The 12196-nt window shown below is 56.4% G+C and overlaps 1 protein-coding gene across 5 annotated transcripts; it reads left to right on the forward strand.

The window, feature by feature from the left end:
- The first annotated feature begins 3368 nt into the window (after window positions 1–3368).
- On the forward strand, window positions 3369–12185 carry ATXN7L2 (ataxin 7 like 2). 5 transcript variants are annotated; one of them, XM_067727144.1, is made up of 12 exons: window positions 3370–3529; window positions 5431–5496; window positions 5881–5985; window positions 6401–6611; window positions 6898–7184; window positions 7808–7890; window positions 8228–8481; window positions 9295–9493; window positions 9634–9755; window positions 10237–11032; window positions 11309–11409; window positions 12038–12185. In XM_067727144.1, exons 1-11 carry the CDS (start codon window positions 3403–3405, stop codon window positions 11399–11401), a joined length of 2343 nt encoding a protein of 780 aa, XP_067583245.1. In that variant the 5' UTR covers window positions 3370–3402; the 3' UTR covers window positions 11402–11409; window positions 12038–12185. The 5 variants fall into 5 exon arrangements, with proteins under 5 accessions (XP_067583249.1, XP_067583250.1, XP_067583245.1 ...); XM_067727145.1 differs by having other exon boundaries at window positions 11345–11409; XM_067727148.1 differs by lacking the exon at window positions 5881–5985 and having other exon boundaries at window positions 3369–3529.
- The last annotated feature ends 11 nt before the right edge of the window (window positions 12186–12196 follow it).

Consider the following 12196-nt stretch of genomic DNA (forward strand, 5'->3'; position numbering starts at 1 on the left):
AGGACCATCATGAGTCTAAGTTGCCCCAGAGTCCCAGGACATGGATGGATGGGCCCATTTCTTCCTCACTCTCTGCTCGTTTTTTTCCCCGCCCTGCTCCTTCTCTGGCCCGTTTCATACTTCCCCTTCTCACCTTTGCGAAAGAACATGCCCCCTCTCTTTGCCCGCCATTCCTCCCCTGCTTCCGCATCTGCTCCAAGCTCTGTCCCCCTACACACCCACCCCAGTCCAGGGCAGGCTGATGCTCTTGGTGCTTCTTCACTTCGGGACCCAGTTCCATATTTGTCTTTGGTGTGTTTCCCCTTCCTGACACCTCCTCAGTCCCTCTGCGGACCCCAGGGCCCAAGAGTCAGTGCTGACTGGATAAGGGCCATCTGTCTCCCATCCAGCTCAAAACATTTCAGTCTGCCCTGGCCATAGGGCTGCCCAGGGAAGAAGGAAGAAGGCAGAATCCAGCCATTTTCCAATCCAGTGCCAATTAGCCCAGATGTCATCCCAAAGGTAAATGTGCCCTGTGCCAGTCTCTCCTCAGGACTGAGTCAACCCCTCCAACCTCCTCACCTTCCTCAGCACCCTCCATTGTAATGTGTGCATTACTGGGGTACCTAGGCGGCAGGACTTTTGACTTCGGGCCAATCATTTCTTCTTTGGGTCAGTTTCCCCACTTGACAGGGGAGTGTGAGGTTTACATCTTCAAATGCTCCAGAGTCCTTCAGTGAAAAATTAGGTGTTTTGTTTTGTTTTTTAGATTTGGGGGAAGGCATTTGAGGAGGGAAGGTAGGAGATGGGGATAAGGGTGTTTCTAAGTCTGAACCTCTCTGTCCTGAGCTGTCCCCATGATTACTCAAGGACAAGGGGAGACAGTTTTGCCCACAGCTATAGAGACACAGAGAACAAAGGGATGACCTTCAGTTTTCTTCAAGCTGGCCCCTGTGAGGGTCTGTGAGCAGCTTCTACTGGAACTCTGTTTGGATTCTGTGTACGTATTTGTAATTTATCTGAAATGTGATGGATAAAGTGTTCTCATTTGGGGGCCTAAGTTACTAATTGGCCCTTCAGCTAGGGAAAGGGGGTGGGTGGGTATGCACTCCTGCCAAGGACTCCTAGCCCAGAACTCTCCCTAGAGCAGAGAAGGCTCTTTCTCCTCTTCAAGAGGCTGGCTTGTTTTCAGCCTGAAGAGCCTTGATTTAGGCTATGGCCTCTCTCTCCATAGCCACCCTAAGAGGAAAGGCTACTTCACCTCATTACCTTCAGAGGGCTGGGCTGGGTCAAATGCTGAGTGCGCGTCTGTCCTCATAGGACTCATGTCCCCTCCAACTAGGGCTGGCATCGCCACTTTGCCTAGTGGGTCCTGAGATAGAAGGTGCTGGTTTCTCCAGTTGCCACAGGAGGCCAACAGGCAGGGCACTTGCCCTTTGCCCTAGTAAACTCTGACCCTGCCAAGGTGCCCACCTAGGACCTTTCCTGAACATGAGTTCCCTCCACTATCATGGTCATAGGTATCCTTCTTCTGGGATTGAAGATCAGGGGTGGGGGGAGAATGTTGCATGTTGTTTTCTGGTGCTTGTTATTATACATTTGAATAAACAGTGCTTCAAGCATTTGCCATGAAGGAGCCAAGAATGTAGCCCTTCTGGGGACCTTTTTCCTCCTCCTCCCCTTGCTTTAAGTTCTTGGACAAATATCAGCACTTCCGCCAAAACATCATTCCGCTCCTCTCCACTCTGCACTCCCAGCGATAGAGTCTGCAGGCTGAGGAGCTGTTCCTGGCGGACCCCAGTCTGGCAACATCTCCTCTTCTGGTGGCACCAATTAGTCCAAAGTAACTGAGACTCATTAGTAAATTTAGAGCAAACTCAGAAGGCGAGAGATATTGGCTTCCACAATGCTGTTTCCACTTACTCTCCTACCATCTGTGACCTAGACAGGCTTCCTGTCAGGAGTTGAGGGCCACGTGCTTTGCCCTTTTAACTATAAAGGTTCTTGCTGAACAGACTTGCACCTCTATGCCCCTTCTGACAAACAGTCACAGGCTACATTTACATTCCCTAGAAAAATACACTTGGGCACAATATTACGTTCAATGTCACCAGTTTCCCACTCCCCTTAGGAATCATCCATGGTTCTCAGGTTAAGAATCTCTACCCTCAGAGATTATCCTTGAAGTACTTAAACCTTCCCTGGGTGAAAATGAGACAGTCTGAGGTCTTGAAGTCACAGACCTTGACTTATTTGCCTCCAGTTTGGTTTCCCCTTAGATGAAAGAATGAATATATGTGGTGAGGTGTAAGGGGTTGAGGAGGGAAAAGAGAATTAGTATCTCTTTTCTGATGTGATGGGGTGGGGGGCAGGCTTTTGTCTCTTGATTATGTGAGGGTGGGAAGGAATGTTATCAGCTGAGAAAAGAGAAAGAGGTGGATGATTAAGGTGTTTTCCAGGCCTTAGCAAGGAAAATGACAGATCTGATGAGAAATCTCCTTGTGCCCAGGCTCTGGTAGCAGCCCTGCCAGCAGAGAAAATATTCGTTAGAAAAAGAAGCCAAAGGGATGGATGGAGTCAGGGTCCAGCCAGGGTTTGGGAAGAGGCGGTACAGGGTATCGATCGCAGTGCTCATGAGGAGAGAGACGGATCAGCAGAGATGCTGCAAACACCAGCAGCCTCGGGGCCACCCCAGTTCCGGGGCTGGCTCTGGCTCGGAGATAGCCTTCTGTCATCCTGACAGGTGATCCCGCTCAGCTCAGCTAGGTCCTCCCAAACCCAGACAACGCCACTTCAACCCTCTCCTCTGCGTCAGGGCAGCGTGGGTTTGCCACACAGGAGGCACAACCCGAGAGTTGAGGACCCTCCCCCCACTCCAACCCCTGTGTCCTTCAGCACATCCTACAGACCCCCTCCCTTTGCCCTTCTGATTCACAGCGCCCACCTCCCTGCACCTACCGCATTCGATCTACGGGGAAGCGAAGTCGCTTCGTGGCCGCCAGCCCGGGAATGGGCGCCAGCCACCTGGCGGAGGCACGGTTTAAAGGGGCATCTTGGGCAGAGAGAGGTTTGGGACTGGGGTTTGTGTGCAGCGAAACTTAAGAGAGTGGGCTGGTAGCACAAAGAATGGGTTCACAACGGTTAGGAGCAGAGGTCCTGGGGCTTTGGTCTCTTTTTCCCCCGCAATTGTGCATTTTGGAGGGGCTCTCTCGTCAAGCTCAGTAGGCAACCTCACCACCTCTAAGCCTACGTTTCCCAGAAGGCTATGCGGCAGGGAGAGTGAGGGGAAGGCAACCAGTGCTGCGCTTGCGCAAAGAGTGAGCTGGAAAGGTGGGAGGGAGAGGGGAGGCGTGCCCGCGGCAGGGATGGGGGGAGGGGGCCGCGCAGCGGCGGCGCCGGGGCGGGCGCGCGTCCGCGGCGGTGATGGCGGTGCGTGAACGCGCGGCGGCAGCAATGGCCGCTCTGGAGCGGCGGGTGCCGAGTCTCGATGACTTCGCGGGACAGAGCTGGAGCTCGTGGGTGGAGCGGGCCGAGCTGCCCGCGGCCGACGGTGAGTGAAGCACCCCTAGAGTCTGAAGACCCCATCACTGTCTCCCCTCCCCCCCTCCGGGCCCCCGCCAACAGAGGGGAGCTGCCGACGGGAGCCGCCGTCCGGCTCCCCGGCCCCCCAAACAAAGGACCCGCCGGGTCCTAGTGCCCGCCCGCTCCTCCACCTTCGCGCCTCCGGGTCCTAGCGCCGGCTCTTCTCCAGCAGCCCACCCTGCCCACGTCTGCCTCTGCCGTTGCCCAGTACCTGCCCCCACATCTGCTTGCTTTTATGTTTCTTCTCGCCTGCTGTCCTCCAGCTTCCGCCCCTTCTGCACCTGCCTCAAGCTTTCCCCATCCGCAACAGTCCTCTCCACGTGTTTCCCACGCACCCCACTTCTGTGCCCCCCTCCCAACCCCCCTTGTTCCTTCGCCTTCTGCCCTAAACCTTTTGCTCCTTTTCGGCGTTTGCCTGTCGGCTGCAGTGCCACTAGACCCCCGCCTCCTCCGCATTAGTTCGTCGGTCCATCCATCCATCCATCCTCCCTTCCTTCCTCCTCCGTCCATCCATACATGCCTCCAACCCTCCGTCCTTTCCCGGGCCTCTTGCCCTGCCTCCCGGGCTCTCTCCCCTGACCCCACCTTCTCTAGGCCCCTGAGTGCTTTTGGTGAGCGGGCTGACAGCCCCTTCTCCTGATCTTTGTCTCCTGGGCCCCAGGGGGCATCTGGCCTCGTGGCCTTTGGGGTGACAGCAGGCATCACACCCCTGAAGAAGTTTGCAAGTGAGAAGAGGTGGAGGAGGAGACCACATGGAGCGGTCTCTGATGACACTTGTTCTCCTCTGAGACATCCAACTCCCAGCTCAGTTCTGTCCATCACTGCATTTTAATGGACTTAAGAGTGGGAGCTGCCCCTTGTTTCTTGCATGCCTAACCCACCACCCCTCATATCTGGAGATTATATAAGACTGTCAGTATTCTTCTCATTCTAGAAAGGTGCACGTCTGTTAGTAGGTGTCAGAAGCAGACCTAAGTGGGAGCCTCAGGCCACCCCAGAACTGCCCCATGCTGGGTGGGCAAGGATGGGGCCATTGTCAGGGTCTGGGTGCATTGAGAACCGGAAATGGAATCAGACGGGTTTGGTGACTCAGAATTGATTTTTTTTTCCAAGGGACAGGGAGGGGGCGGAGAGGAGGGAGGGGAGAGGAGTAAGATAGGGGGATGGGGAAAGAGCTACTTTGCACAGCTAAAACGTTTTTGTCATCAACCCAGAAACTGAGGTACAAGGGCAACCCTTGCCCAAACCCCCTCTTAAGAGGAAAAGGGCTTGCATAGCTGATCAAGGGGACTTTGAAGATGCTGAAGGGCCCTAAGACAGCAGTTTCTCTCCTCTGTGGCCATCCTATCAGTGCAGGACCTGAGAAGCTAGGTGTAACTTTGACAATGCCATGGCAACACAGGTGGAACAAAATTGGGGATGGGGATCTAGGAGATTATCTGTTTGGGATGCCACAGAAAAGCAGAAAGGACCTGTCTGAGAAATCTCAAGAAGGGACTCAGGGATCTGTAGTAAAATATGTTAAGGACTGTTTCCCGTTTAAATGGGGAAGCAGGCCCAGAAAAGAGATAATTACCCATAGTCACCCAACTAGTCAGCAGTGGAATCCTGAACTGTACCTTGGAATGAAGGATCCATAAGAAAGGTGGCTGGATCCCTCCTCATGGGGCCAGCTCATTCCAGAGGCAGCAGGTGAAGGAAGAATGGGCACTTGAGAAAGATCCACTGAAAGGTTCTCCAAGTGGTCCTGAGCACCAGGTGCTTGTCAAGTAGTGAGAGCTTCCTCCTGCTTGGCCCCAGGACCTGGTCGGATGGGAGATGGGGCTTCTGGGATGGGGGTGGTCCTTCTGAGCTGTGTTTCTCCTCCAGGGGCTGAGTTGGAGGAGAGTAACAAAAACCTGAAGAAGTTGGATGCCATGACCCTCATTAAAGAAGGTGCGAGTTGACACATGCTGGGGCTGGGGCCCAGGGCAGACAGGACCACCTTCCCTTCTTCCACCACAACCCAGGAGGTGGCTGCCTGAAGCAGCAGGTCTGGGGATTCTCACTTTGTTAGGTCTGAGTCAGCCTATTCCCCTGGCTCCTGTGACTTATTGAGGGAGATCCTAATCATTGGTGTTTGGTGCCCACTCACCTGAAAGCCCACATTCTTAGGGACTGGTTAGATTGAACTCTGGAAGCTGGAAGCATCCAATATAAAGCTTGTCATATCAGCTGGGAGGGGAAGTGTCATCTGAGTGGTGGGTGGGAGTGTTCTCTGATCTTACAGGGAAAATCTGGTGTCCTCAGCTCCAGTGATAAGGGCTTCTGTCATTGCAGACATGTCCATCTTCGGGCACTGCCCTGCCCATGACGACTTCTATTTGGTTGTATGTAACCATTGCAGCCAAGTGGTGAAGCCTCAAGCTTTCCAGAAGCACTGCGGTGAGGGGAGCCCTCGGGAGGAGATAGAGGGGACAGGGGAAGGTGGAACATGGAACTCTGAGGACAGGGCCAATTGGGAGGTCATGTGAGTAATGGAGGGAGGCTTTGGGAATAAGAAGGTGGAGGCGGGGAGCTTCACAGATTGTGGTTGGTTGGGGTTATTGTTTAAGCAACCTTTTAGCATCTGGTGGAGTAAAGTTCTAGCGTCTGGGAAGAGCTAAGAGGTTCAGGAAGCTGATTTCTAGAATTTTGAGTCTTGAAGGCTCAAATTCAAATGGGAAGGAGGCAAATTTAAAATCTAAACTTTGGAAACCCCAGGTTCTCTATCATGAGTCTGTGAGCAGGGTTGGGAGGTTGGGGAAGGAGACAGTTGATGCCACTCACCTCGATTGCTTTCTCCACCTCCTGGTGACAGAAAGAAGACATGGGCCGCTCAGCAAGCTTTACGCCCGGGCCCCACCCCCACCTCCAGCCCCTGCCAGCTCTCAGAAATGCCATGTAGTGAACGGTCAGGGCCCAGCTTGTAGGGCCCCAGGTTCCACCAAAACCTCCTCCAGGGAGAAGGGCCAGGGGTCCCGGAGCCGTGGCCACCAGCCTCCAGAGAAGACCCAGAAGGACAACCTCTGGTAAGGAAAGGCTGGAGGCTCCCTGAGACAAGCCCAGGGAGGGGTTGGCACACATGGAGGCAGCTGTGGGGCGATGGGCACTGCTCACTGCGGGAGGCGGCCATCTCTCTCTGCAGCTCCCTTCTACTCGCTCCAGGGAATATGGGGTCCCCTTTTCCCATGTTCTGCACCCCTGCAGGAGCCCACCCAAGTTCCAGGGCTGGGAAAGGAGATGGCTCTGGGCTAGAGTCTGGGGCCCAGGCCCAGCCTCCCTACCTCCCAGCCTGCACCCTCTCTCCATGTATAGCCTTTTCGTGCCTGTGGTGAATCTGGAAAAGATGTCCAGTCTCCCGAAGCCTGATGGACATGGAATCAGGGTGGCTCCGCCCTCTGCTTTCCTCAGCCAGCCGGCTGGCCTCACCAAGGACTCCCCTGGAAAAAACCCCATGGCATCCCCTTCTAAAGAACTTCCTGGCAGAGGGAGCATCGAGATAACCCCCAGCGAGGGCTCCAGTCACCGGGCTGAAGGCAGCCCGTCTGAAAAGGAGCCTGGTGGGGCCAGGCTGCCCCCTAAAACCCACCGGAAGATGGCTCGTGAGTAGTCGTGGTCTTGGGGTCAGGAAGGTAGAGTGGGGACTCCTTTGGACTGCTTTGTCCTTGGGCCTGATGGAGAGGGGGGTCAGGAAAGGGTGGGCTTGGCCATCACAGCGTGCCAGGGTACAGGAGCCCCTGGTCATCCCTTGACGTGGACACTCACTTGACCTGCTTGCTCTCTTGGAAGATTCTCTTCAGCCCAGGTCTCCTGATTAAGGCCATGGGAGCCTGTGCCCAAGAAGGTGAAGGTATTTTTCCTCACCTTGGGCTGTTGAACTTTATCTCTTTTCTCGTCTAGATCCAGGGCACCAGAAGCCTCCCATAGCTGGTTTCCCTGGCATCCCAGATGCCTGTAGCTGCTTTTGTTTCCTGGTACATGTTGCCCTGTTTGAGACTTGGGGCCCCCCAAAAGAGTGCCGGGGCTGGCATGGGGACGGGATGGTTCTTACACCCAGCAGAGAGCTGCTGTTGCCCAGAGGAGTATCTCTGGAAGGCTGCAGCCCCAGACTTGAGGCCCAGAGGCTCTCCAGCCTTAGGCCCAGCTCTTCCCAGGCCTTTGGCCTGAAGACGCCAGACCCTCCCAGAAATGGCCTTGGGGTTCATGAGAACCGCTTTCCCCACAGGGAAGGAGTGCGACCTCAACAGGCAGTGTGGGGTAATAAATCCAGAGACCAAAAAGATCTGTACCCGCCTGCTGACCTGCAAGGTAATCCCCAGTCCCTCTGCACAGACACGGGCCCTGGGCAGGGAGAGCAAGTGAGATCTCATCCAAGATCCAGCTGAAGGGATGGGGGTTAAGCCCAGACCAGGCAAGGGGAGGGGAGGCTCTCCATACTGGGCCCAAGGTGGGGACAGCGGGCAGGGGGTGGCTTCCAGATCCCCCTCTCCAGAGGAGGGTTCTGGCCCTGTTAGGAAGTGAAACAAGGACACACAGACACACCCACACTCACACGCCCAGTCTCTTCACTTGCCCAGGCCAGAGCACACCGCTGCCCCTTACCTCTGCTCAGCCCCTCCCCACCCTCCCCCCTGCTGTGTTCTAGATCCACTCCGTGCACCAGCGCAGGGAAGTCCAGGGCCGAGCCAAGGACTTTGACGTGCTGGTGGCAGAGCTGAAGGCCAACTCCCGCAAAGGGGAGTCTCCCAAGGAGAAGAGCCCAGGGCGCAAGGAGGCAGCTCTTGAGCGCCCCTCCCAGGAGCCCCCCTCCTCAGTCCAGGTTGTGGCAGCAGTGGCTGCTCCCAGTAGCACCTTCTCTGCTCGTGCCAAGCAGACCTACCCATACTGTGCACTGCCCAGGTACGTCCAGGATCCAGCGCCCATCTTACCTGGGGACACTTGGCCCCAGGCCATCAGGAACCCCTGGAGACAGGCCCAGGGAGTGCCCTGGAAGATGCTGCTCACTCCACCCTGAGTGTGTGGGGAGGGGCCCCTGGCGGTGGTGTGGAGGTGGGTGACTCCCTGTTCCTAACCCGGCATACCGCAGTACCCCAGGCTCTCTGTAGTGTTCCAACACCGAGGAAAAACCATTTTCCCAGCTGCTTCCAACAGGCCAAAAGTGGTAATTGGGGAGCCAAAAGGGTCAGGGTCCTGGGTGAGGCAGTCCTACTGTGTATTAATTCACTGGCCCCTTCGTGTGCAGAGGCTGCGCTGGAACCTGGGGAGAGCCTGCCTTGCGGAAGGAGACACACACGCATCTCTGCCTGTAACATGGGGGCAGACACGAAACATAGGCTCAGCTCACAGATAGGCTCACAGGAATATGTGATGCAAGAAGGGGGTTGAGAAAATTGACTGGGCTGACCAGAGCTGGGTGCGGTTATACTCAGATTTTCTGGAGGAGGCGAATGTGAAGCAGATTTTCCCCCTGAGGAGGCAGGGCCAGGGAAGTGAAGGGGCTGGGGAGAAAACCCCTTGGGAGCTGTGGCCCCTGATCTTTCTGGCTCTTACTCTGTGAGCTCTGTTGTTCCCTCCCTTCCTGTCCTCCTTCCTCTTTGTCTGATCGCCCAGCAGGGTGTCTGCCCTGACTTTTTGAGCTTGGCAGGTTCAGGGACACACCCACCGTGACCCACTCTCATCACATCACCCTCACATCCCCTTTGGCCCTTCCAGGTCCCGGGCCTCCTCTGAGAGTGAGTTGGATGATGAAGGCCCTTGTGGCGGTGATGGGGACCCAGGCCTGTTCCCCTTCCCCCTGCCCCGGGGTGGTGCCCAGGCCTCCAGCGAGGAGAGTGAGGAGGAGGGGACATCTGATGACCTCCACCTCCCCACTGACTGCCATTATGCAACCCGGCCCCCTCGGCCGCAGGCGGTAAGGACCTGGGGCAGGGACCTGGGGGTGGGGAGCCAGTCCTCCTGGCCCACAATGTGGGGAGGAGGTCAGATCCTACGTGAAGGTGCCCTCCCTGTATTTCAGGCCCCTTTAACCATGTGCCTTCCTTCTGCCTCCAGTTCTGCACCTTTGGGAGCCGGCTGGTGAGTCCAGGATGCTACGTGTTTAGCCGCCGGCTGGACCGGTTCTGCTCGGCACTGAGCTCTATGCTGGAACGGCACCTCAGCTCACACATGTGGAAGTGAGTCTCTCGGCCCCAGAACCTCCCTTCCCAGGCCCCAGGCATACACGGGCTTCAGAACCCCTAATTCGTCACACATACCTGTAGATGTGGCTTGGCTGTTTGCCAGGAAGACCCCAGGTAGGGTGAACAGGAGGTGGGGAAACTTGGCAGCCTGGAGCTGGGCTAAGGCAGGGCCTGAATGGGTCGCCTGGGAGTGAATCTTAACTCTCACCAATCACTCCCAGTACCTTTTGGGTAAGTAGGGATAGGGGATGTCCAGCCTGAGATTTAAAGTGAGGTTTTTAAAGGGTCTGTATATTAGTTCATTCCTGCCTTTCCCTGTGCCTTCTTCCTATCCCTGAGTTCCAGCGTTTCCCAGCAGAGGGCGGCACTGCCAGGGCTCTGTGGGCCATTTCTACGTGGGTGGAAAGACTTGTATGTTGGTGGGGAGGCCCTCTTGCTTGCTTGGCATCACAGTGGGGCTCTCTTCTTGCTGCAGGAAGATCCCCCCGGCGGCTGAGCCTCCATCCCACCTTGTCAGCTCCCCGCCATCTGCTCCCCTGAGCCCATCCTCTACGGGCAGCTGCCCCCGCCTTCCAGGCCCACCCCCCAGACCTGCCTGCCCAGCCTCCACGCCCCCCACCAAGGACAGCCTTGGCCCTGGCTACCCTGCAGGCTCCCCCAACGTGGCAGCCGCCTGCAGCCAGGCGGAGTGCATGGGTGGGAGCCAGGCTATCACCTCACCACTGCCTGCCAACACACCTTCCCCGTCCTTCAGCAAGCTCCCACCTTCCAAGGCCAGCAAGTCATCCAAAGGCAAGGACGGGCTCGAGGTGGAGGCTCCTTCTCGAAAGCGAAAGTTATCCCCTGGGCCCACCACTTTCAAACGGACCTGCGTCCTGGAGCCCACTGGAAAAGGCAAACCCTCTGGCTGCCGGGGCCTCTCGGCCAAGACTAAAACAGGCCTGGGCATGGGGCTTAATGGGACGGTGGAGCCAAGAGTGAAGCGGGCAGGGCCCCTGGACTGTCGGGGTTCCCCTCATCAGCCCCCCATGCCAGTCAAGGCTTCTCAGCTGGACAACCAGGGAGCGGCTGGACACCCGGCCAAGGCCCTGCCGACCAACTGCCTCTCTGAGGAGGAGGTAGCCAAGAAGCGGAAAAACCTGGCCACTTACTGCCGGCCAGTGAAGGCCAAGCACTGCCAGGCTGGTGCCCCTGCCGACGCGGCCTGCTCTGTGCGCCGCAAGAAGCCGGGTCCAGCCCTGGCCTTTGAGGAGAAGTGTTCTACACTGAAGGTACCAGCCCAGCTCCCTGAAGAGCAGGGGCAGGGAAGGGTCAGGATGGATGAGGTTGGAGTGCACAGGCACCTGACAAAAAGAGGTGCTTAAGTAAACATCTGGCAGGGAAGGGAAGACTGGGGAAGTTGAGAGAGCGTTCCTGGGCCATCTGCTCTAGGCAGAGGTGACCCCGGCTTTTGCTTGGTGGGCCTTCCCCTATCCCCAGCCCTCTCCTTGGGGCTAAGGAGATGTTGCCTCTGCCTCTCCCCCTTCCCCTGCTTGCTTTAATCAAAGGGCCACTTTCTGAATTGGCTGTGGCCCTCACTCCAGGACTTGGAGCTACCTCTGTTCCCTGAAGGAGAGAAAGCTGGACTCCATGAGCTCTGATAAGAAAGGTTTGGGCAGTGGGGTTGAGCTTGGGTCCCTGAGCTGTGGCCTAACACGCTGCGCACAGGCTGGGTGGGCTGGTCTTGTTCCTTGGTTTTGCCTCTGGGCATCAGGGCATGAAAGGGCAGGGACATAACCCAAGGTCCCCATATGCATGTCTGCCCATCTTATACATATACCCACTGCCAGGTTTTGAGGTGGCAGGCAAGCTCTCCAGGGTTTCTGGTAAAGCCAGCAGCCAGGTTTATTTGCCTCTTCTGATGGGAGCCCTGGAGTAGCATGCGATGAGCTATCCATATGACCTTAGCCAGGAGGAACGCATTGGAGGTGGGAAGGGGAGATGCCCTCCTGGTTTAGGCACTGGCCAGATGCATACCAACACCTTTGGTGCCCATACGAGAGTAGTAAGTTTGACAGCTGCATGGGGCCTGAGTGTGTTTTTGTCACACGTGTGCATGGGTGATCTCCAGGCTGCCTCTGCTGGGCTGGCATTCATCCTCCCCCTTGCCCAGCTTTACTCACAAGACCAGCAGGAGGAAATCAAGCCTTAGCTTTTCTGGCCCACATAGTTTGCTGGATAGGAGGACAGTTAGACCCCCAGCCCGACCCTGTCTCTTGCCTCTTGTCTTCCTACAGTCAAAAGCCCATTAACAAGAAAGTGCCTGCCCACTGCGATGGAGCCGCCAGCACCTCCTCCCCTCCAGATCCGGGCCCCAGGCTGCTGCCGCTTTTTATAACTTTATATTATTTTTTTTAAGAAAAAAAACTCTTTAAAATACCTCAAGACTGTCTCCC

This window comes from Pseudorca crassidens, chromosome 2, assembly GCF_039906515.1.
Source record: "Pseudorca crassidens isolate mPseCra1 chromosome 2, mPseCra1.hap1, whole genome shotgun sequence".
Lineage (NCBI taxonomy): Eukaryota > Metazoa > Chordata > Mammalia > Artiodactyla > Delphinidae > Pseudorca > Pseudorca crassidens.